We start from the raw sequence: 25301 nt of genomic DNA, 5'->3' as shown, positions 1-25301 counted from the left end.
TTTACAATAATTCCAATGCTTCTTTTCATATTTTCCCCAATATTGTTACCTGAATTACAAATATGGCCAATGTTTGTTTGCCTACCTCTATGCCTATCTCTGTACCCCTCTTAACAAGACAGTTAGCTCTTCCAAAATAAAACCACTCATTCTATCTTTTATTTATCTTTTTGAATTAAGGTATAATTGAAATATAACACTATATTAGCTTTACATAGTGATTTCATATTTATGTACATTGTGAAATGATCATCACAATAAGTCTAGTTAACATGCATCACTGTACATAGTTACAAATTTATTTTTTTCTTGTTATGAGGACTTTGAAGATCTACTCTCTTAGCAACTTTTAAATATGTAATATAGTACCATTAACTCTAGTCACCTGCTGTACATTACATGCCATGGCATATTTTATAGCTGAAAGTTTGTACCTTTTGGCCCCCTTCACTCATTTCATCTACCTTCCTCATCTGGCAACCGCCAATCTGTTCTATGAGCTTTGGTTTTGTTTGCTTTGTTTTTTAGATTTTATATATGTAAGGTCATACGGTATTTGTCTTTCTCTATGGGAGTTATTTTATTTCACATAAAGCCCTGAGAGTCTATCAGTGTTGTCACAGATGGCAAGATTTTATTTTTATGGCTGAGTAGTATTCCATTGAGTGTGTGTGTGTGTGTGTGTGTGTGTGTTACATCTTTATCCATTCATCCATCAATGGACATTTAGCTGTTTTTATATCATGGCTATTGTTAATATTGCTACAATGAACATCGGGGTACATGTATCTTTTGACGAAACTCAAGCAAATGTCTTTGTGAGCTTTCCTTTGAATCATGACTGTGGCAGAGTAGTTTAGTCTGTTTTCATGCCATTCTCTTATTTTTGTGTGTGTGTGGGCATTTACACCGAGTGGGTGAAGCCTGAGGCAGTGCCTCCCACAACAGCTCTGCTGGTTTCTATGATGAGTCAGTGCGGTTCTAGGGTTCTTTTATTAACTCACCAGCTTTGACGTATGGCCCTATAATTTGAATAAACATCCAAAAAGGAATCCTAACTAAAATGATTGGGGAGTGAGGTCAGACCACAGTGGTGGCTGCTAGACCGCTTCCTGGCATGGAACCCTACAGCAGATGTGTCCTGGTTTTATATTCGTGGAGTCTTGGGAACAACCAATGATTTTAGACTGGAACAAGGGTTGATTATTTTGTTTTTCACAAGCAGCAGCCTGCAAGGTCCATATTTAAAAAGAGGAGAATAAAAATCATAGTGATCTTTGCCACCCTGAGTATAGAGACATTCAAATTAAGACTAATTTGGAAATATATTTCCACAAAGACTAACTGGGAATGAGAGGAATATGTTCCCACGTGAGACAGGTTGGAAGGAATGGTAATTTGCATCTTGCTGTTCAACTCAAATAAATATTACAAGGTATTCCCCAAGTAAGTTCCATTTCTCTCTGTTAACAGTTCTTCTGTCATATACACTGTGGGCTACTTTAGGCAGTAAGTCATAGACAGTGGGGTATAATATCTCATCTTAAATAGGTGATCATTCTGTTAACCTGCTCCAGATTATGAGGCATGTCCAAAGGAATGTTGACTCAGTGTAAATCAAATTCAGAAGAGCCTTTTGGACTTGGAGCGAGAGACAGATGGTCAAAGGACTGAGACCAGGTTGTTACTTTATTCAACTGCCTGTTGACAGATCCGTTGACCTAAGACAGGGGATTTAAAGTAGCTTATTTAGTGTGCTTAGTTGTTTTTTTAAAAATATTCATTTATTGTGCTCATGAAAGGGAGGGTTAAATCTTATGTATTTCTTTGAAACAGCAAGTAATGACTCCTCATATTGTCTTGTACGTGCCTCTTTACTTTTGCTTTGGGTGGCATTTAGATCAGCCTGTCCAGCCCTTTCGAGCAAATAGAGGAACTATGTGTTCAGTTTCCTCTTTGCCATTGAACTTGATAAAGCTGTTCCTAAGGCCAGTAGAGACCAGAGACATTGTCCTCTTACGAAAAGAAGGGGCAGCTGCAAGTTTCATGCCTCTCGGAAGCCATAGCCTGAGCCAGCCCGGCCTTGGCAGACTGTTCAGTTCTTCTCTTGCAGAGGCTGTAATAGGGAAGTGAAGCTCTGAGCCTACAGCTTCTGAGGCCTCGCCAAGTTATGAAGGAACTTCCTGGGGCATGAGCTGGGGGTGCCAAAGGGAACATATCATATTAATGTGATATACTTATTAGCATCTCATACTGTTTTTAGTTAGAAAACTCTAGAAGCAAACCAAATTTCACATTCCAGACTTGGGGCAGGGTGTGTGGGAGGGTGGAGAGAGAGTTTGCCGTTTAACATGCTAAATTAGTTTTCTTTTGCAAAAACCTGTCTTCATTTTGTTGATGATTACTGAGCCTTGAAAGAATAAAAATGGGTTTACTCTCAAATGAGAGTCAGTATATTAAAGGAAAGTTGCCAAGCACGCCCTCATTGATGTGACATACACTGTAAGAAAAGTATTATCTATGTAGATGGACTTGAACGCCCCTCTACAGTTGTGTTCTAGAGCCACATAATAAAAACTGCATAACACAAACAATGTTTGAGGTGAAAACCTAAATGAATTGTTGTATTTGATTATAAAAATACAACAGCTCCATTGCTTTGGCTCAGTGATTAGAGTATCAGCCCGTGGACTGAAGGGTCAAGGGTTTGATTTCGGTCAAGGGCATGTTCCTCAGATGCAGGCTCAATCCCCGACCCCAGGTGGGGCACGTGCAGGAGGCAACCAATTGATGTATCTCTCTAACATCAATGTTTCTCTCTCTGTCTCTCCCTCTCCTACTCTCTTTAAAAAGCAATGGAAAAATGCTACTGAGCATTTTAAGCATCTTTATGTATGATTGTTAGTCAAGAAAGGGCATCAACAAGAAAATAAATCATAAAAGTAAAAAAAATATCCTTGGTTGAGGATTAACAAACAAAAACAAAATACAACACCTCCTATTCGCTGAAAAAGAAACATAATTTTTGAGCAGTCATGGATAAAAAAATGAACAAGTTCTTGTCATTAAAAATACAAATCAAAGCATAAGTATTAATTTTTTAAATTATCAAGGTAACTTTTAAAAATGTGTCATTCTCCATCATGAGAAAGGTAAGTGTAAAGGAACTTTCAAAAGCTCCCGATCAGTATATGGTACAACCTTTTTATGGGACTATTTGACTCCACCTAATAAATTAAAATGTGGTCTTTTCTAATTTAGCACCATATTTCTATGGATATACTGAACATGTGTGGAAAGAGGAACTTCTACTTGTCACTTGATACCCTGAATATCAATATTTTTTGGATAAGCATTACTACCTTTGAAATAACAAAGAAAAAACAAAAGATGTATAATAGACTCCACTTCCCTTTCTCAGCCTCCTGTTTATATTTCTCTCAATTTGGGTTCAGTGCCCCTAAATTTATAGGGAAATTAAATGCAACATTTCAGGAAACTTAGGTAGAAATGGTCTAAGCCTCCAGTCTAAGTATAATCTGTGGAAATGCTAGGTCATCTGTTTTCTTCTTGCAAGATTTTAACCTCTCCTGTCACCCCACCACCACCACCACCACCACCCCCGAGTGCTCAGTTTCTCTGGAATTCTGGTAAAAAGGAAAGAGCCTTCCTAATACACTGTTGCTGTCCTCCCCTCCTATTTATTAGGGTGCTTAATGTCAGTCAAAAAGAGCTCTGGAAGTTCTTAGCAATTTTATTTTAATACTGAGAATGACGACTTGTAGCAAACCAACCAAATCGAAGTGTTTTGAGGACAGTAACCTTAAGATAAATCACCCCTCAATTTTCTTCTAAGAATCAGACTTGAACAATTTCCAGATTGCTCTTGACAATGTTGGTTATTATGAGGGAAATAAACAACAACAAAAAATTACTTGAAGGCAAGTAGGAATAGGAAAAGGTAGGGGCTATGGGAAGTATCTTTTTAGGTACATTGGCCCTACCAGAATGTATTTACAGTTCACAGGCTAAGTCTCCTTCATTTCCCTCACCTTCCTCTTGGCAGAAATCCACTCTCTCAACACTTGAGTGCTTTTTTTCCCATCTTAAGGGAGAAGTCTTCTTATACCTAACGTACCTGCTTCAGGTATAAGAAGAGGAATTAAGGCTGACCGTCTGTAGATGTACTAGCACCGTCATCCCTCCTGAAAAGAGCCAAGGAGCCTATCTGTTAGTGTGGAACCCATATGTCAGTCAAGTATTGTATAAAACTACGAGAGGCTTTGCTCCCTTAGTCTCTTTGATGTGAAATGAAGAGATGGGTCCTGCCCCTCATTCAGGGTGGACCTGTGTCCACTCGGCTGCTGCCAACACCTCCTCAGGGATCAGGCAGGTGGAATCAGACCTCAGTTTTCAGATTAAGGATTCAAACCCCTTCAGAAATCAAAGCAGGTCTTCAAATACCTGAGTGTAAAAAAAATATAATGCTTTTGCTTTAAAAAATAAAAATAAAAAGTAGAGAGCCCTCTATGGAGAAATGAGTCTGATATTTTAGTTTTATATAAGGCCTTGTTAATCTGGGCTTTAGGTCCTTGGAACGCATTAGTAGGGGTGGCTGTGTGATGAGCTGATGATCTCCAATCATACCTTGAGCCTTCTTCGCTGACCTGCGTGATTTCTGCACCTTTGTGTCATCAGCCAATAGTCTGAGAAGAGTTTCTGTCATTTGCTGAAGTCTTTGGTTTGGTTGCTGTAAGTCCTAGGACATGAAGGTACCTGAGAGCTCATCTGAAATTCTCCTAGGGAAAAATGCACTCCCCGTGGAAATGGTTCTGGAAGCTATTGATTGTTTCTTTTAAATATACACTGAGTGGCCAGATTATTATGACCACCCCAGCAGTACAATGAAGTGAATTAGTTATGCAAATAATAATAATAAAACCTTGAGAGTATTTGCTTAGGAAGTTTTCAATATTCAGTATTTTTGGAAGTGTCAATGAAGTACTGATGGGGTGGTCATAGTAATCTGGCCGGTCATAATAATCTGGCCACTCAGTGTATATATTAGGTATATACTATTATATACAGTATATATATATGTGTGTGTAAACATCAGTGATGAGAGAGAACCATTGATTGGCTGCCTCCTACACGCCCCACACTGAGGATCAAGCCTGCAACCCTGGCATGCGCCCCGATAGGGAATCAAACTATGACCTCCTGGTTCAGAGGTCAAGGCTCAACTATTGAACCACGCTGGCTGGGCCATTGATTGTTTCTTATTTTTGGGGGGCTAAGTGAAGCCCAATAATTTGGAGGGATTCTTATCTTAAAATACAGAGTCTCAGACTTACAGAAATCTGCATTTTCCTTATCTCCCCAGGTAATTTTCAGAAGCTTTCAAACTCATGATTAGATACCTAAATTGTATTTACATTGGTCTTAAACTAAGAATGTCAATCCTCGGTGAAAATCAGTATATCCTGGTAAATTAGCCATGTGACTTCCGAGTGGTGCTGATTTCCAAAGCTGAGATAATGTAAAATATTACAGTGAAGCATTATTAAGCTTGAAGTTCAGCCATATAGAGAATTTGTTTAGGTGTGACAGAGTTGATGGCTACATTTTATTTATCTAAGTTAAGGCTTATTATTAGCTATGAAAAGGATTGGCATAAACTGCTCATTAACATTGATTAACTGTTTCTCTAAAAGGACTAAACAATACAAGCACAGGGCAGGCGTCAGTCAGAAAACGCCATACTTTATAACATTTCCCCCATTTGCTCTTTTGTGTGCTGTTTCAGAAATTGTAAATCTGCTACTCTATTTCCCAAAATCTTTTCCTCCCTCCTTAGATTCTTAACCTTGTATTATGAATACTGGAACGTTACTTAGATCATCTGTTCCAGCTCTCTTCAATTCCAAAGTGATACTATTTTAAGAAGGCATGGAAGGGAAAATCCACAAAATATGCCTGGAGTTGTCAACCTTGTAAATGACACATAGTGAAAGCTTAGTCGTGGAGGATTGTCACAGAGCCTGATGTTAGCTCGGGAAATATGTGTCATCTTAGAGAACTGACAGGAAAAGGGTACCAGGGAAAAGCCTGCTGGGCACCAATTCCAGGAGCCTGGCCTGAGAGGCAGCCCTCTCTGTTAAGCAGGAGTATAAATATTTTGCGGGTTATGCAGGAAAGCAGATTATATTCCTCTGCTTCTTAAAGTATTTTATATAGTTACTTGGCACAGAAGTTGTACATAATCTCCTCTGGCTTTCCCCCCAAACAAACAGACCCCATAGCTGGAAATGTCCCAGACCATGGGGAAACTGTCATTTGGATTTTTCCCTCTGCCTGCAGCGAGGGAAGGGAGCAAAGGAGAGCACTTGAGAATGTTCTTGGCAATGGCCATGAAAAGTAAAGGAAGTGAAAATCCTCAAAGGTCAAGTATACTTTCAAACCTCCAACTGGGCCACATCTGAAAGAGATCCCTTCCTTGTCATTTCTAGGAAAGGGGTAGGACATGAAATTCACTGCACAGCCCTGCCAACCGATGTGTAATTTACAATGCTTCTCTCATCTTCAGCTTTTACCTTTTCAAAAAAAGAAGAAGAATGAAACAAAAATTCCATAGAAAATGCTATTCTGACCTTTGGTCTTCCTTTTATCTGGGTAGGACTAGGTGGATGTCTTAGCGGGGGCTGCTATTACAAAATACCACAGATTGGGTGACTGAAGCAACAGAAAATTTTTTTCTCACAGTTCTGGAGGCTGGAAGTCCAAGATCAAGGTCTTTGCAGGTTTGGTTTCTCCTGAGGCCTCTCTCCTTGGCTTGCTGATGGCTGCCTTCTGCTGTGTCTTCACATGGCCATTTCTCTGTGCATGAGTGAGAGAGATCTCTGTTGTCTCTTTGTTTTCCAGTCCTAGTGGATTAGGGCCCATGCTTATGACTGTATATAACTTTACCTCCTTAAAGGTGCTATCTCTGAGTATAGTCACATTGGCCTAAAGGCTTCAATGTATGACTTTTGGGGTAACACACATTAGTTTATAAACAGTTGGCTACATCACGCTTCTGGATAGACACAGTGTACCCCCTCTTCAGTATTTATCAGTCCTCAGCTATTTAATGTACACGGATGGTGTCTTTATCCCCAGAAAGTCAGAGGGACCATGAAAGATATTTGTTCTGCTTCTGCACCCTAAGTCATTGAAACCAAGTTTCGCTTTAGCAGTCTTCACTCTGCCTGTATGAACTTCCTATGTATGACCTCTTTGGCATATAAAGCATATATTTAACCTGAAGAGATTTGAAGGCTTTTGAAAACTTGTCTTTTTGCTAATTTATCTATACTCTTTTAGGCTCCTGGAGAGAATTTTTTTTGTGAAGATCAGCTTGTCAAAAATGACCCCTAAAGTGAAATCGATATGCTGAATTTTATGGATGACTCCCACTGTCCCGAATTCACTCATCTTAGTTGCTGAGCGTAGGAATGACAGCAGACTCAGTTTTGGCATTCATGTCATCACCCTGGAGTTAGTAAAACCTTAAACCAGCCAGGCATCGGGCATGCATTTTGCTGCCAGGGACAGCTCAGCTTCTGGTGTCTTAGAGAGGATGTGACATAACCTCTGTGCTTCCAAGGTGTTTGAAACTAAAGACCTTCTATTTCCTTGCTGAGCTTAAGAGTTGACAGTGGTGTCCAAAATTCCCATGGTCTTACCAGGATAAGCCATGCTGCCACTGATGGCCAAGAAAGGCAGGTGGATGTGTGCCCTGTAGAAGGGTGTTGGGAGAGAGAGCTGAGAGCTGAAACAAAGCAACATTTAGTAGCCACTGAAACACGTTCTGGTGCTTGGAGCGTGAACATCTCTGCACTGATGGGGCTAAATTAAACTCTTAGATTATAGAGCTCTTTTATTCCTCAACCCCTGTCTCCCTATCCCAGCCTTGAATGCAGAGCTCACCAAGAAACCACACTCTACCCCAATGCAATGATTAGAGCGAGAAACAGTTATCTTATCAGCAAATGGTTAATATTCACTTATGAGCAGTGTATTAGTTTCTTAGGGTGGCTATCACAAATTACTACAAATTGGGTTTGCCTGAAGCAACATTCTCTCATCATTCTGGAGGCCAGAAGTCCAAAATCAGGGGGTCCATCTGCAGGGCTGTGCTACCTCCGAAGGCTCTGAGGAGCATCTGTTACTTTCCTTTCTCTTGTTTGTGGTGCTGCCTACAACCCTTAGCATTCCTTTGGCTTGTAGAGACATCACTCCCATCTCTGCTTTCATCTTCAAGTCAGTATTCTCCTTTTGTCTCTGTCTCTGCGTGTCTTCTCCAGTATGATCAAGAGCCTGCCTTATTCCAGGAGAGTCCACCCTAGTCCATATTGGATTGAGGTCCTATCTTATTCTAGTATGATCTCACCTTTACTTGATTGCATCAGCAAAGAGCCTATCTCCAAATGAGCCATACTCACAGGTATCAGGGATTAGGACTTCAGCATACCTTTTTGGGGAACATAATTCAACCCATATCAGGCAGTTTAGTTTTTTCTTTCCCTTGACTTATATGAATTTGAAAAATTGACCAAGTTTCTCCCTGAAACATTATCAAATTTAAGTCAGGTTCTGCTTGTCTTGAATTGATGATCTCTTTGTATAAAAAGAATAATTTACATATTTAATTGGTACAAATTGTGAAAGGCTTTAAATGCTTTGCATTTGCTTGAGGCTGATTAATGAGTAAATTTGTAAACTGTGGCTGTTTTAATTTGCCGGGGTTAATTAATGTTTACTGCACTTGGAAGATGAAAAGACATATATAAATGCACCGTAATGTGAATCATTTTTTAATTTGTTGTGGAGCATAAAGTATATTCAAATTGCTTACATCACTTTTTTTAAAAAAGGCTGTTGGAACACTATGGTAATTAGTGGAGAGGACTCTAAAATGTTGAGGTGAATTAATGACATATTATTGAAGATATCCTGTTTTAATACTATATATTCCAAGAAAGGTAGTTATATTTTTACTCTCATTATGTAAAAAGTAAAGAGTAGAAAACTCAGAGGTCAAAATTGATAATTATATAGTGTATCATAATTTAGATAAAGTCTGGATTTGTTTGTTTTTGCTTTGGCTTTTTAGTTCTGAGTTGAGACTTTTGGAGCAGGGTAGAAAAAAAAGGCTAGCTGTGCTGAAATGAAAATAAGATTTAAAGCAACATTTTTAAAGAGAAGAAATTACTAGAATTTTTTGTAAATTTTCAACTGGAGATGCATCGGGGGCTGGGATGAGGTCTAGTGCTGAGACTGGGAAGTGATTAGAAGGAAAGACTCGGGTAAGGTCTCCCCTATGAGGCTGGAAGCTGAGCATCATGGAAAGCGATTGCCTCAGGCAGTGAATGAATGGGTTCTCCATTCTTGTGAGGAGGTGGCCATCTGGGGCAATTTTCCAACATGATCAATGGAACACACCTCTGGCACCAGGATCCATAGTTCACGAGGCAACTTAAAGTGGCGCTGGCCTCGGGGATACCACCCCATTCCACGTCACCATTACCTGAAAAGAAGGCGAATCCACGGTTAAGGAAGCAAAAAGGTTGGGTCTGCTTTATTTTCCATCTCCTACACAGTTTTCTCCTTTGTTCTTTACAGAATTAAAAAAAAAAAAATAAGATTGCTTTAAAAAAAAAAATCACCTCATAGATACTAACATTGAAATAACTTAGGGGAAAAAAAAGACCCATAATTCTTTGTTTGGATATGAACAGTAACCACCAGTCCGATGTTATTGTTAACCACTGCTGTTAGACTCTAAGGAATTTTTATCAAAGACACGGCACTTCGTTGTGGGTGGAACCATTCATTCTCTAGCAGAATTCAATATACAAAAAAAATCCCCTAGGAGAAATCTAATGTGAGCCTTTTCCCAAAAACCCTACAAAATTCTTCTGAAGTCTGGAAAACTCCCATTTTCATTCCAGTGCTTCCCTGTGGGCTGTTTCAGCATAGACATGAGCTCTCCCGGCCCATACTTTCCATGGTCCTAAGACATCGCCACTACGATGTGTTGGAATACTGCAAATTCTACGTGCCTTAAGTAAAACCTGTGCTTCTTTCCAATATCTGCCCTTCTGATAGACAAAACTCAGGCCGAGAATAAAAATATTACCATCCACCCGATCACACCTCTACTCTGCTTCACCACCACCATCAAAGTCACACTGTTTTTCCTTGTATCTAGTCTTGAATGTCTTTCTGGCTTTATCACTCTAGCATACATTTTTACCCACCATCCCCTTCCCCTTTCTTTAATGCTGACCTGCCACTTACGGATCTTATAATCCCCAGATTCCCCACCCCACCCCCACCCCCATCCCTGCTGGCCACTCAACCTGTAGAATTCCTGTAGTCTGGATTTTTGCTAATTGCATACTCCCAGTGCAGGTCATGAATTCCTCTGCCCTCTGTATCCCATAAACTTTAAGTTCTGGCTTCTGTTTAAGCTAGCTTCCCTTGTGCCCAGCAGCCAACATAGTCCCAGCTCTCGGCAAATTCATCCTCTGCTCATTGGTACGTGCATTTACATCTACTACAACGGTAGTGTCTATTCCTCAGCAAATCTGTAATATCACTATCCCCAGCCCCACAATCCCAGCTTTATTTTTTCCTCACTCGCTCTGTTCATACTGTTTACCTTAACACTTTTATGGGAATTATTTTCATGTCCATCTTTCCTCTGGACCATGAGCTCTGAGTAAAAAGGAATTGCCTTAGTTATTTATTGCACTGGCCTGGGAGATGGGAGATGGTTGGATTTCTGAACCGTTGAATGAATGAATGAATGAATGAATGAATGAATGAATGAATGAATGAGCTCATTAATTAATGAGAAAATGGTTTTGTTTTTCTTGGCTCCAGATTATTTTCCTTAAAGGGAGTCCTTTCAGCCTCCCACTCCTGCACTATTAATGCTTCCCTGAAGGCAGACACTCTCCATCCATCTCCAGGCCCCAGATGCCAAGCACTTTCCGTCACCAGGCTTGATTTCCCCTGCATTGTTAAGTGGTAACATAAATCAGCTAATGCAGAAGAGAAAGGATCGTTGCTCTTGCAGAATTGTGCACTGCAGAGCAAGTTTTGTGTTAAAGTAAACACGAACAGGCCAGTGTGCAGAAGAGCAGAGAGGGTTGGTGTGTGTGTTTTAAATCTGTAGAAATAAACATTTCCAATGATCTAGCATGTATACAAACATGCTGTGATGGCTATAAGAACAGGCAAGCCCTCCCTTGTGACATGTATATATTTATACTTGTCCTGATCTCATTCATACTTACCTGGTCCCCTTATTATAATTATCAGCATAAATCTTTAGGCTCTTGGAGTGAAATTAACTAAGTATGGATGTTGACAATTTCACTTTCTACCATCAGCTAACAGGCTTTGCTAACCAATACGTCCCTCTAAAGATAAAGTCCGTCAATTGAGCATTTACCAGATGAATCCATTGGAATGCACTTCCTTCATAGCAGAGAATGATTGCTGGCTGTTGGGAGAGGCACTGGTTCCCATTCCTTTGGTTTCATTGGGTCCGCCCCAGGATATCTGTTACCCAGGTAAGACAGACTCTCACAAGTTTGGGAAAGGGTGCCAATCAGAAGGACCAGCACTTACAGTGTGCAGGTTGGACAGGACCAAGCTATAGAGGCACCCCTCAGACTCTCTCCCTCTTCAGGTGCAACTGAGGGTACACGGGGAAGCTGAAATCCAGTCTTCATGCAGCTACAAGCCATGTGCCCTGTGCGTGACTCACTCCCCAAAGAAAGCAGCACATGGCCTTTATGAGAAATAAAGGTGATGCTTTCGTCTCCACCTGCTCTCTCTTGATTGGTGCAGAGCTCAGGTGAGAAAGGAGACATTATGGATTGATGCCCAGACACCCCAACACCAGCAGCAAAGGCTCCAGGACAGGATGGGCCCAGATTATATAAAGACCCCTGGATGACATTGCCTTTATTAAAATATGTGCAAGGGAAGTAAAACCGTATTTGAGTATTTTTCAAAAATAATCTTCCTCGCCCTGGCTGGGTAACTCAGTTGGAGGGTCATCCCATCCACCAAAAGGTTGCAGGTTGGATTGCCCATCAGAACACATGCCTAGGTTGCAGGTTCCATCCTCATTGAGCTGCACATAAGAGGCAACCAAATGATGTCTGTCTCTCTCTTCCCCTTCCTCCCTCTCTCTAAAAATCAATAAAAATACATCCTCAGATGAGGATGAAAAATAATTTTAAAAAGCAATAATCTCCCTCCTTTTGCTTTCTTGTGCTCACTAAAGGCATCAGCAGTTTTTGAAAAATGAAATGTGATACTGACCCAGGTAGTGCAAACCTCAGATTTTATTTTGTTTTCCCATTTACTCTATATCTGAGAACTTAATTAGAAGTAAAAACAAACAAACAAAAAACTATACCAACTATGCAGAACAGCCCACCAGAAAATGGAAAAATACGTGCTATGGAATGAAGTAGGAGAAAAATTCATCCTCACAATTCCATCTCTGTGTTCTCAAACCTGATACTTGCAGTCCCAGGGGCCTCTGCGTGCTTAGTAACCTCACTGCGTTTACTCTCATTGACCACAGTCATAAAACTTGGGTCATAAAGCAATGATGGGAAGAGATGAAATAATCAATTCTGCAGAGGATAAAACTGTTTTTCAAAATGGCTCTCGGTTTGCTCTGGTGGTGGAATTGCAGGTGAATCATTGTTATTTCTTTTGTTTTCCACCTCTTTTGCACAGAATATATGTTCCTCTTGCAATTAGTACCAACTGTTAGGTTTGCATTAAAAGAGGAATCTCAAAGAAGCCCTGGCTTACGCTGCAGGGTTAGGCTCTTGAAGACATGTTTGCAGAGAGAATTCCACATGATCCTGATTAGTCTAAAACTCCTTGAGCTTAGCCATGAAAGTACACATCTCCAGCCAGTTTTGCTTCTAGGCTGTGAAGAGACCACTGTTTCCTGGGTTGAAAACCACATGAAAGAATTGCCTTATGTGTAAGAGTCAGGAGGCATAAAAATCACATTCATTTTTCCTTTTTTTGCATAGGATGCATGTTTTATATCTGCTTATGTTAATGGTCATGTATGCACGTTCACTATATCTGCTGACGAGAGGAAAAATCCAGATAAATAGAGGTTAAAGCTGGAGCGACAATTTTAGCTCCACCGGACTGCACTTTTCCTTTCTTTGTGTTTTTGTTGTTGTTGTTGTTAATCCTCATTCGAGGATATTTTTCCATTGATTTTTTTGTTTTTAGGGAGAGAGAGACAGAGAGAGACAGAGAGAAACATTGATGTGAGAGAAACACATCCATTGGTTGCCTCCTGCAGGACCCCCAACCAGGGCCCAGGCCTGGGAGGAGCCTGCAACCAAGGTACATGCCCTTGACCAGAATCAAACCCGGGACCTTTTGGTCCGCAGGCCGACACTCGATCCACGGAGCCAAACCAGCCAGGGCATGAACTTTTTATTTTAAAACAATTCCAGACAATTTAAAGCAAAGTTCTGGAAATATTACATGAAATTCCTGGTTTTGAAAGTAACTTGCAGACACATTGGCCCTTTACACCTAAATTCCTCAGTATGTGTTTCCTCAAAACAAGGACATCGATTTGTATATGTGAATATAACCTCAACGCGGCATACGTTCAGAAATCCTTTCCATAATAAATAAACTTGGCTCTGGTGTGACCTTTAGAAGAGTGTTCCCCTCAGGACTGCTTAGGCCCCCGACTGCCCAGGCAGAGCAGGACTCCCGATGTAGCCAGAAATAGGATTGGCACGTGGGCACAGGTTCCAGGAGGAAACACGAAGAAGGAACCCTTTCATCTGTTTTGAGGTGCCGGGGGGCCTGCCTGCCCTTTATCTTGATTTCTGACTCGATGCCATTGGTAGAACTGAGTTGTTTGATCTACGATGTTTAAAAGTCCAGAGGAAATTTATCTTAAATGAAAAGGGACTTTTTCTGTGCTCTCGGTCTTATGCCGGGCAAGTGATACTTCAGGAAAATGTCACTGGCGATGAGGGAACTTCTCACAGTGATGCGGAGCCGTGTTGGCATCCCCTCCGGGGACTCTTTGTTGTCCTAAGTGGGTAAAGCATGCTCCATTTACAATCCGTGTCCAAGGCACTCCGAAAGAAAAATAAACCCACATTCGGACGTGGAGGCTGAATGTTAAGACCGTCAGAGATTTTCAAGATGGATAGCGTGGCTAAAAATAAGAGGACTGGCCCAGTTTTCTGCAGGTTGAAATAAAAAGTAGATTTGTGGAGCAGCATTGCTCTGGGATAAGATGATGTCTATGAAATGTTTTCCCCAAGTTGGGAAATGGGGCGGCACCATACAGGGCTCTGTTTCCACTGAGGTTGTCTAGTCCCTACACCCCTGATGCAAAGGGATATTTGGGAAAAAACAAAAATAAATTAACAAAATTAATTAATTAATTAATTAATTAAAATAAAACAAAGGGATGTTTGGGGTGGCTGAGCATGCAGAATCAACCATTTGAATAACTCAAGACTAGCCCTGGCCAGTGTTCTCAGTGGTTAGAGCATCAGCCCATGAACGGAAGGGTCATAGGTTCAATTCCTGGCCAAGGGCACATACCTGAGTTGCAAGTTCATTCCCGACCTAGTCAGGGAGTGTGCCAGAGGCAATCAATCGATCTCCCTCTCCCTCTTTCTCTCTATCTCCCTCTCTCCCTCCTTTTCTCCCTCCCTCCTCCTTTACTTCCGCTCTCTCTAAAAGTCAATGGAAAAAATATTCTCAGGTGAGATTAAATAAATACATAAATAACTCAAAACCCCAAAGGCATCTAAATTATCTTAAATTTTACTCCAAATTGGGGAAAGCTAATGACAGTTTGTGTAGCTATCATATCTATGCCCATCACCCAGAGAGGGAGTCAAAAGGAGATAGCTTTCGGCGGGGACCTGCTGTTGGGGTTGGGCTGTCAAAATGGAAGCCATAAGCAAGGCCTGGCTTAGATAAGGGAGCAGCTCATGGTTGTATGAGAGGGCATGCCCTGGCTTTCCAGCTTTGCTCTACCATCCAGAAGTGCTGTGACTTTGGACTATGGCTAAAGGCTCTTACCTTTGGTTTCCTCATAAGAAGAAAAAAAATATCACTGCATACGTCACTTTCTAAATCTGTCAAAAATAATGTATGCAAAACAGGGTGCTTGTGATGATAGAGGTGTGTACATTTATATGATATGGGTTACAAGTCAGATTAAATAGCGTGTTCTCGAAGAAGTGGAATTTTTCATGGAATGGTGAGAAGGTTGCACTAGGAGTCGAGATATTTGGGTTCAGATCTCAGTTCTGCCACTTGATAACTTTAAAAGCATTTCTCAAGATGGATGACACAATTTGCTCAACTGTCAGTGAGGGTGGCAGCCCCACCATAAAGATTGTAGTGGGTGTCCAAGGAGCTAGTGGATCTGAAAAAGGCCGCAGAAGGTGTCGCAGGTGCAGTCGATCTCATGCTGTCAAGCTGTCCTAGCATGACAGTTCCATCAACAGGGCAGCCATCCCACCGATTGAAATGTCCTAATGTACAAGAATCACCTCAAAAGTTCTCCCCACATCAGCACTTCAAACAGGCTGCTCCGCTGAACTACGGGTCAGTCCGTGCCTAGAAGTAAGTGTGCTCACAGCGAGGGCTGGTCTTCAGGAGGGGAGAGCACGGAGCGCCCTCTACTCTCTTAGAACATTCTTTCTCTCCGTTCTCTCGGCGTCTGAACCACTCTGACACGCTTCCTGAACACTCCCCTGCTCTGGCTCCTAGGTCAGTTCCTGACAAGTGGTCTGGCAGACACGGAAATTCAGAAGCAGCCCTTCCTTCCCTGCGGCTTTCTGGTTCAGAAATGTCCTCGTGAAAGATCGCTTCCAGGGGTTGGGTTCTACAAGCATGACTTTGAGAGATTGCAGAGTGCGGATTTTTATGGCGCTGTTGTTTCTTGGCGGCACTCCTTGTTCACACCTTGTTTTGGTTTGAGGCCTGTTTTCTATGAAAGGGGGGGGGGGGGGGCGGTAGCTGAGGCCATTGTGTAGTGATGCCTTTGTACAACTTGTGGTCAGACTATAATGTGCCTAAGAATCGCCTGGGGATCCTTTTCCAGAGTCCGTTTCCCTGGTCCTGGGAGGGATCTGAGATTCTGCTTGCCATCCGTCCGGGGGAGGCCCACGGAATTAGGCCTCCCCTGATTCTGCGGATGAGGAACGCAAGGCCTAGGGCAGGGGTGGGCAAACTTTTTGACTCGAGGGCCACAATGGGTTCTTAAACTGGACCGGAGGGCCGGAACAAAAGCATGGATGGAGTGTTTGTGTGAACTAATATAAATTCAAAGTAAACATCATTACATAAAAGGGTACAGTCTTTTTTTTTTTTTTTTTTTAGTTTTATTCATTTCAAACGGGCGGATGGGCGGCCCGTAGTTTGCCCACGGCTGGCCTAGGGGGTTTCTGAGGCCGTGGGTGTAAAATACAATGAACAGTGGGGCAGTGATATGCTGAGCCATGGATCAGACATGCCCAGAACTGTGATGGAAAAATTAAATCCAATCTCGGTGCTGGTGTGGACAAAATGCCTAGAATGGATGACAGATTTACAGTAGAGCTTCTAGATGGGGAAAAAATTACATCCCTTTGATAAACACTTCCAATGCAGCTGTGGCAGTTGGGGGGCGGGGGGCGGGGGGAGGGGCGTACTTTGTACAGAGGTGGAATCTCCGGTCCTTTCAGATACATAAGTAAATATTTATTAAAAGACAAGAATCGGTCATATAATAATCCCCTGTTAGATAAGGTTGAAAGGAAATTTTTGTTTGGGGGAAAGGCTGCTGATGAATACATACTTTTGTACCGGGAACCAGAAGAATCGGAAAATGGGAAAAATTAATAAGAGCGATGCCGCATCAATCTCATACAAAAGAAAAAGCAGCAAGCCCAGGGGACCTCGGGCTCACACCCGTCTCCACATCAGCGCTTTGCCAGCTGTGCTTGGCATGGCCAAGGCTGAGTCTAACCTCCTTTCCGATTAGGAAATTGTCCTTTCCGCCCCAAATGAGTTTAAAGGTAGACCCGTCATCACAACCAAAGCTTGTAAAAAGAGAACCGGTTTAATGCTGGTAAACTCTATTTTCTTGAATCCTAAAATGTGGCAGTTAAATTTTGGGGAGGGGCTTAAGTGGCAGATGAATAATTAAGAGAAGAATATTAGAATTCATCTGTTTCCCCTTGAGCAGCTCTTTGATGAGGCTGTTTCTTTCCAAAATCATGCAAGTCTGTTGCTTCTACAAAAACAAAACAATATAGTCATTTGACCAAGATGACATTGCTATTGGGTGTTTCTTTGATGTTAGTTTCTTTAAAATATTTTAAATATTTATAGTGACTGCTGAGTGATGAGGTATTTTTGTTTTGTTCTCTTTACTGCACATCTTCAACACATTTTCAGAAGGGCAAGCTGATGGGGGTTTTCGCTGGATGTTTAGTATTTGAAATGAAGTACCTCTGCTGTTGTTTGAACTGTAGATTAAATATTGCCATCATGGAACTCAGTTAAATATTTCCAGTCTTAATTGCAGAGCTCATGTGTCTGGGTATTAAGGGAAGAAAATATTTGACTCCAGAGGTAACACGGCAGTTGGCAAATGCAGATGCTTAAAAGCTTTGGAAATCCCCAATATATGCCATCAAAGCATTTTCATAAAATATTGCATTAATTCGGGGGAAAAGAGAATCCATCAGGGCCACCCACATAGAAATGTGGTTTCTGTGCGATTAGTCTCACCACGGAATTCAAAGACGAAGTCCCACTCACAATGAACAATGACATAATCATATTTGGCTCTGGATTTTTTTTATCACAGGCAGAATTGCCCAGTGCCAATCGCATTAGCCACCGGTAGAGTCCTGAGCCCTTAATAACATCAGGAGGTAGCTGGCTGCTCTGGACTGTCCAAAATTGAATCCTACCCCAGCTCACAGAAATCCATCTTTTCCCCCCGCCCCTCTTTTTGTCCCTGAAAACCACACGGACTTTCTTTGTTCCACATGAGATCACCAGAGGTGGTGCTTTCTGAATCTCTTGTGTTTAATTGACATGGGAATGTGGATTTCCGCTACTTTGTACCAAAAATAAAAACCTAAATGCTTTTCACTCTGCCAAAAAAAAAAAAAAATGACATTTCTTGAATATCTCCTTCTGTCATTTTCTGAAAATGAGTATAATAATAAACCAGGGAAATTAACCATCGTGGGGCTGAGCGTTTGAATAGCCATTTGGAGGAAATTTCCTGCCAATTGTATAAGAGATAAAAGAGAAAAGACTGCCCTCCAATTTGTTGATTTGCCGCCACCCGAAATGCCCTGGATGTTATATGAAGCACAGATGTAAGGTTTTCCACTGTGACAATTGCCTACTCCACCTCTTTACTCCCATGGCTGCAGTGGGTACAGCCCTCCCAACTCCCATGCCTGGGAAATGCCTGTTTGAGGGGACAAAAGCAATAATCCTTCCACGGGGCTAGTGTTTAAGTCGGCTTGCAACCCTGTAAGAGTGGAAGACATGATGGAATAGAGCTGTGCTTATGTTGCCTGGTTTTTCCACTTACTCAGTAAATGCGCATTCCACTGATGAGACTCAGAGTGGGCCCTCTTGTGTGTGGTACTGTGGAGGCCCGAGAGGTAGGGGCTCCATGCAGGAAGGCTGGTGTTGTGCAGCCCAGGACTTGGATGCCAACACGGATGTCTACAGGCCGTGGGATCTTGAAGAGCTTCATTCACGTCTCCCAGCCTGACTTCTGTCCCATGAAGCTAAGAATGCCTGCCCCATAAAGGTGTTGAGGAAAATCTCTGAGGATGGGGATGTTCGAGGTGGTCTTGAGAGAGTTCATACTCTAGATAAGCGGAGATGGGCTTCTCAGGCAGCAGGAACAGAGAACAGAGGTGTCATGATGGGAATGCATGGTCCAGTTGGAGAATAATCCAAGACTTCTAAGATGCTGAGTCTGAGACGGGTGTGATGGTACGATTCTGACACCAGTTCCATGTACAGGATTTCCCCTCAAAACACCAAGTAATTCTCCGACATCAGCTGAGTGTCCTACGCTCCAACCCAATTCTGACACTGTCTGTCTGGAAATAGGATTAGATCCCACAGGTTAAGGACTCAGGCCCACAAGACTGCTCCCCCCCCCCCCCCCCACCCCCATTCTCCCCACCATAGTCAATGGCAAGTCCTGATTGTCTCCTGGGCTTCTGATGACCAGCTATAAACTGGAGGTTCCGCTCACCTCCTCGGGTTCTATTCCTCTAGAATGGCTCACAACACAGAGCAACATTTTACTTACTAGACCACCAGTTTATTATAAAAAGATATAACTCAGGGACAGCCAGATGGAAGAGATGCATAGGGTACGGTATGGAGAAAGGGCACTGAGCTGCCATGCCCTCTCCAGGGCATCACTCTCCCTGCATCTCTGTGTTTGTTCGCCACCTAGAATCTCTCCCAACCCTGCCTTTGGGGGTTGTATGGAGGTTTCAATACTTGGGCATAATTAATTAAATCATTGGCCATTGGTGATTGAACTCAGTCTCCAGTCCCTCCCCTCTCCCTGAAGGTCTGGGAGATGGGACTGAAAATTACAACCTTCTAATCACATGGTTCTTCTGGTGACCAGCCTCACTCACACCTTAAGTGACCCAGGGACCTCCCCCCCACCCCCCACCCCCGCCCGCGCCAAAAAATTATCTCATTAGCATAACAAAAGACACCTTTACAGCTCTCACCACTTAAATTCCAAGGGTTTTAGGAACTCCACTAAGGAAGACCAAATATACATTACCACTAAAATGGGAGGAGCCATTTCTCAGTATCAGAGACAGGTCTGGGGAACCAGGAAGGATATAATTTAGAGTAGGGACAGCAATGAGAAGAACATCACAATTATCCAGACAAACAGTAGTGATGGTCCACGGTGGCCAGTGGAGAAGGGGAGTGGGAGATGAATAAGAGAATCCAGAAATGGAGTTAAAAGGAGTTGTGCTTGATATAAATAGAGTCACAGATGGTTCTGAAGGTTCCACACATGTGGCTGGTAGAATGGTTCTGCCACAGTTAGGCATGGGGCCTTGAATGCAGTTTTGTACATCCTTTCATGGACGATGTAAGTTAACAGATCTAGCAAACTGTTAGAAATATAAAAACTAGAGAGGGAGGGAGAGGTCAGAGCTGGGGACATACCTTTCAGAATCATCCAAAGGGAGGATCCTTAGCATTTCAGAGTAAATGAGATTTCTAAAGAAGAATTGCAGAAAGAGGTACAAGAAAAATATTATAGAGATGAAGACAGTAGAAAAAAAGTAGCAAGAAGAGTTATTCAGAGAAGTCACACACACACAAAAAAAACACAAGCTTAGTACTGTGTAGGCAAGACAAAGAGAAGGAGGGGAGGTTATAATGCCGCAAAGGCTCCAAGAACAACATGGTGCCGGATGGAGCCAAAAGCAGACCCTGGTGAAGGTTATTCCCTCTCAGGATGAACGTGGAAGCACCAGTAATCATTCCAAAGGGTCCTTCTTTAGTATTTTACATGTTTAACAGTCACAAGCATAAGATTTATATAAAAGAAATGCCCATTTAATTTATTAAAGCCGACGCTGGCTAAGTTATTGGCCATTACCTGTGACTCTGCAAGACATGAAAAAGTTGGAAGAAATCTAATGGAGCCTTTTATCTGGGTGGGAAAGAGCACTGCAAGTGTCAAATACTGAATTTTAGAATGGCCCACCGTGAACAGATACCTATTATAACTCAAATCAGACTTCAAAGGAACGGATTTGCTTGGGGTTTTATCATTTAAAATAATATCTTGCAATAAAACCAGCTCCATAGAAGGATATTAATCTCATGCTTTAATTCTATTCTGTGAAATTCTTTTCATAGATATATTTGAACAGAATTTTAATTTTTCAGATAATTATTTGTCGATGTAAAGGAGAAGGTGAAGGGTGACAGTAAAATATTACACACAAAATTTAAATCCTGAATTTATGTTCTACAACCAAAATAGTAACCATTGACTGATCTGAAATATATAATACAGTAAACTCTTGATGGAGGGATGATTGGGAAATGAGATTCTGATTAATATTGACGGCACACGTGCTATTTATGAGTGTCTAATTTTTTTAAATATGTCACACAGGAAATCCTGGTGAATCTTTGGCAATATAATAGCAGATTCACACATCTTGCAATGCCCTGTTTTAAAAGCTCTAGTTATACTTGATACGAGGTTATATTCCAAGCTCTTTTTTCTATAGAAATGCATTTCAATACTGAAATGTGTAATTGGGGAGTTTTCACTAGTCTACAAGAACTTCAGCTAAGTCGATTATGTTCCATAAAGTAGAATGTGTTTAGTCCCTTCGATAAAGGGGTACCTGGTAGCATTTTTTGAAAAGAGAAGCAGCCGAGGATGAAGGCAGAATGTTTGCTTCGAGATCACAGGAGACCCGTTGGGAGGGTGGGATGTTTAGCTCTGGGAAGAGGAGGATGGAGCAGACCTTCATGGGTCCAAGGCCACGACCAGAGGGCAAGGGGACTGTTTCTCTGTCGCAGTAGAACATCGTGCAGCAGCAGGGGAGCCTTTGGGGAAGACAGACTTGTTCAAGGCAAAACTATGAGAACTGTTCGAGAACGGAGCAGGCTGCCCAGCTGTTCGGCTACTCTGGTCATTACACGTGTTCAGGGAAAGGGTAGGGATTCACTAGCTGTGTATGTCCTTTGGCTTGCCTGGCATATTACCACAGCCCCACGGCTAGCACATCACCAAAGCACACTGTTGGTGTCCGGTGATGATAGTTCGCCGGGAGAATCTCTCAGAGGAGGAAATGGCAGGTTAGCTCTGGAGGTCTTTCGCCACTGGAAGGAGATCAGCCCGGGTCTAAGCCGTTCCCCCTGGGCTCACAGCACGCCTCGGGCACTTGCTAGCTAAGACTTTGCACAAGCGGCTTAACTACCATGTGCCTCCGTTCTCGCATCTGTAAAACGGAGGTGATGATGGTACCGACCCCCAGCTCTCAATGAGATCATGGCTTTGTCCCGTTTCAGATGAGCTGCTGCAGAAAGAGCAGAACTACTCGGATGACGTCTTGGCCAACATGATCAGTGAGCCGAGAATCAGTTACGGCAATGATGCACTCATGCCGTCTTTGACCGAAACCAAAACCACCGTGGAGCTTCTTCCCGTGAATGGCGATTTCAGCCTGGACGAACTCCAGCCCTGGCATCCTTTTGGGGTGGACTCCGTGCCAGCCAATACAGAAAACGAAGGTAAGAGGCCCAGTTGGAACAAGAGCGTTCTGATGTGTATATACAGCTCTCTCATGTCCTGAAGGGGGGTGTGAACTTTTAAAAATACTTCCTTATTGAGAGGTATTTTGTTGCTTCTGGGATGAAAGCACCAGATTCAAGTTGTGTTTAGGAGAGAGTGGCCTAGAATGTCCACTTTCTAAGAAAACGGACAGGCGATGAAGAGAGAACTTCCCATGGGACCTGCATAAATGGAGGTTTGAAAGGAACCACCGTAGTTCTCATTTCAGATGTTTATTCTCGTGCATTAAGTTTCAGGTTGCATTAAATGTTAAAGGCAAAGATAGAGAACCACTTAGGACATGTACTGTTGCTTAAAAGGTCCACAGTTTTATATTTAGAAAGTGAACTATAAGGCAGCTGTCAAATGAAGATGCACATTGGCCTAAGTGTTTGTTCCTCTGATAGTGCAGAGAAGTAAGATTTTCTCTGTCTAAAAATTTGCACATTAGCTAATGAGCTTTCTTTCCGATTTCTTAGTAGAAACTTTCAATTAATATCTATTTAGGTGAGAGCATATTAGGTGTGGTTTTTTTATTCCACAGCAGTTTTACGTGTTCAGACGTTGAAGGTTTTGAACACAGGAACACCTTGATTTTGAGATACTAATAGCATGTTTTTCAAGAACACACAGGATTTTACCTGTGATTTTCTTTGTTAAAGGAGCAACTTTTGATGGTGGTAATATTTGTAATACGGATGTTTGTAGTATGCGTTAACTCAAAATGCAGTCAGTTACTTACTGTTCAGACTAATTCTAAAACCAATATTAGCCCTTTAGGGTACTGGAGAGCCTTTTTTTTTTAAAGAACCATTGCAGGAAAATCTTCATATAAACTGTTTTCATAATGTGAGTAACCACCCCAAATTTGTTCTATTAGCTTGAAAAAAGGTACCTTATAGTAATAATACAAGATATGAACAGCAATGTTATTTATGACATAAAAATAATTAAGACTTTACCATTTGTAAAAAAAAAAAATTCTTACTCACATAGAGGGATAAATTTTAAGGACTTTGTTATCAAAGACTTTCTTATTAAATTGTAAAAGAGTGCTGTTCTGTCATTTTTTATAGGCAGATACATTTTGGCCATTTAAAATTCTTGTCATGCATTCTCTGATGATAATTGCATGTGGAAAATGTCCGGTCTCCTTTGTAAATTGAATGTCCTTGAGATTTCCTCTTTTCCTTTAGAACATCGGGTTGTTTGAGGGAGAAATGGGGAACATGTCTGAAGTTTAACAAACTTCTCTGGTAGACAATTACTGTCTTTAATGCCCTTTATACCAAATAATGTTAAATGTTTGGTGTGTTGTTTATGTCCCAGAGTTAGCTTTTTATGAAAAAAAAATTAATATATAGGTTATGCTCTTATTTTTATAAAGAATTTCTTATCAATTTCTTAAAATTTAAGACCTTTTTATTTTTTCCAAAGCTATAGCTTCTATAAATGAAATGTTTCCATTTAATATTTTTCATTATTTATCGAACTTGGACAGTAGGATAAAATATCATTCAGCACCTACCTAAATCATTTTTATGAACACACACACACACACACACACACACACACACACAAATAATAGACACTAAAATGTATCATTTATTTATGGTAAAGTTTGTGGAAAGAGATTTAGAAAGCCAAAGTAAGCTAAATTGGCAGCAGAATAAAATGAGTTTACAGAGATGATGGTGCATGCTTGTTACAATACATGGTGTCTCTTAAGTGCTGTTAATTCTTAGACATGTGGACTGTGCCTGTACAGAGTTTAACAAAAATAAAAGACACTCCAGTCCTGTTCATGTTACTAGTAACTTTTGAAATTCAGTGGCTACAGTGAAATACAGTGAGCCTAGTGCCACATCACACGCTGTAAAATAGCAAGTGTGCCAGCCTAGAATAAGCTGCGTTTCCTGAATTCCAAATTTTCCTGTTACTTTCCCCCTCTGTCAGATATTGAGAGTGTAACTGCTTCCTATATGAATATCAGCCTGCACATTTCCTTGGTGTCTTTAATGAGGTCAATTGAACTTGGCATTTATCATATTAGTACTATGAATAATATCAACAGTTAAATAAATCTGCCTTTATATGCCCTAAATATTTTATCTTGACTTATATGTATTCATATGCATATATGAGATCTCCATTAAAATGATATGCACTCTATTAAGCATGCTGCTTATATGAAAATTTTGAAATAGTAACTAAATTGATCCATTCTATTTTGCGGGGGAGGGCGGAAAGGATTGTTCCTTTTAAGTGGAAATGATAGGGAGGAACTATGTCACCAAAGCACCTTCCTAAATAAATCCTAATGCCATCATGACCTCCCTCCCACCTTCCCCTTCCTCTCGCTAAATAATCTAAAGAAAGAAGATTGGATTAACTATACTGGATGTCCCCAAAATGAGCACTTTTTGGAAGGCCCAGAACAGTACAATTTGGAGATACCCAGAGCAGTAATGGACTATACGCTTCTGCTCAGATGTGGACTCACTCCAGGAGAGGTCTGTAGCCATTGGGCTCAGATTCCTAATAGCGCACACACACACACACACACACACACACACACACACACCAGGCCCTTGGGTATCACCAAGTGCTTCTGGATGCTTGAGCCAGATAGAGTTTTTTGAATTGCCTAGGCCTGTGATCGGCAAACTGCGGCTTGCGAGCCACATGTGGCTCTTTGACCCCTTGAGTGTGGCTCTTCCTAAGCCTTAGGAGTACCCTAATTAAGTTAATAACAATGCACCTACCTATATAGTTTAAGTTTAAAAAATTTGGCTCTCAAAAGAAATTTCAATCATCGTACTGTTGATATTTGGCTCTGTTGACT

The 25301-nt window shown here is 41.5% G+C and overlaps 1 protein-coding gene and 1 long non-coding RNA gene across 8 annotated transcripts in view; both read left to right on the top strand.

Annotated features, from left to right (window-relative positions):
* Positions 1-25301, top strand: part of LOC118677629 (amyloid beta precursor protein) — a 222347-nt gene that overhangs the window by 171976 nt on the left and 25070 nt on the right. For all 7 annotated transcript variants that reach the window (XM_036352843.1, XM_036352842.1, XM_036352840.1 and 4 more), the window contains one exon: positions 22195-22416. In XM_036352843.1, the coding sequence (XP_036208736.1) occupies positions 22195-22416 (222 nt within the window). The remainder of the gene's footprint in view (positions 1-22194; positions 22417-25301) is intronic.
* Positions 5179-12157, top strand: LOC118677630. Its single transcript, XR_004974439.1, has 3 exons — positions 5179-9607; positions 11442-11624; positions 11744-12157. It is a non-coding gene; the product is annotated as an uncharacterized LOC118677630 (long non-coding RNA).

Source organism: Myotis myotis, unplaced genomic scaffold, assembly GCF_014108235.1.
Source record: "Myotis myotis isolate mMyoMyo1 unplaced genomic scaffold, mMyoMyo1.p scaffold_m19_p_2, whole genome shotgun sequence".
Classification (NCBI taxonomy): Eukaryota; Metazoa; Chordata; class Mammalia; order Chiroptera; family Vespertilionidae; genus Myotis; species Myotis myotis.
Note: the sequence above shows the minus strand (reverse complement) of the source record. Positions and strands in the feature narration are given on the sequence as shown.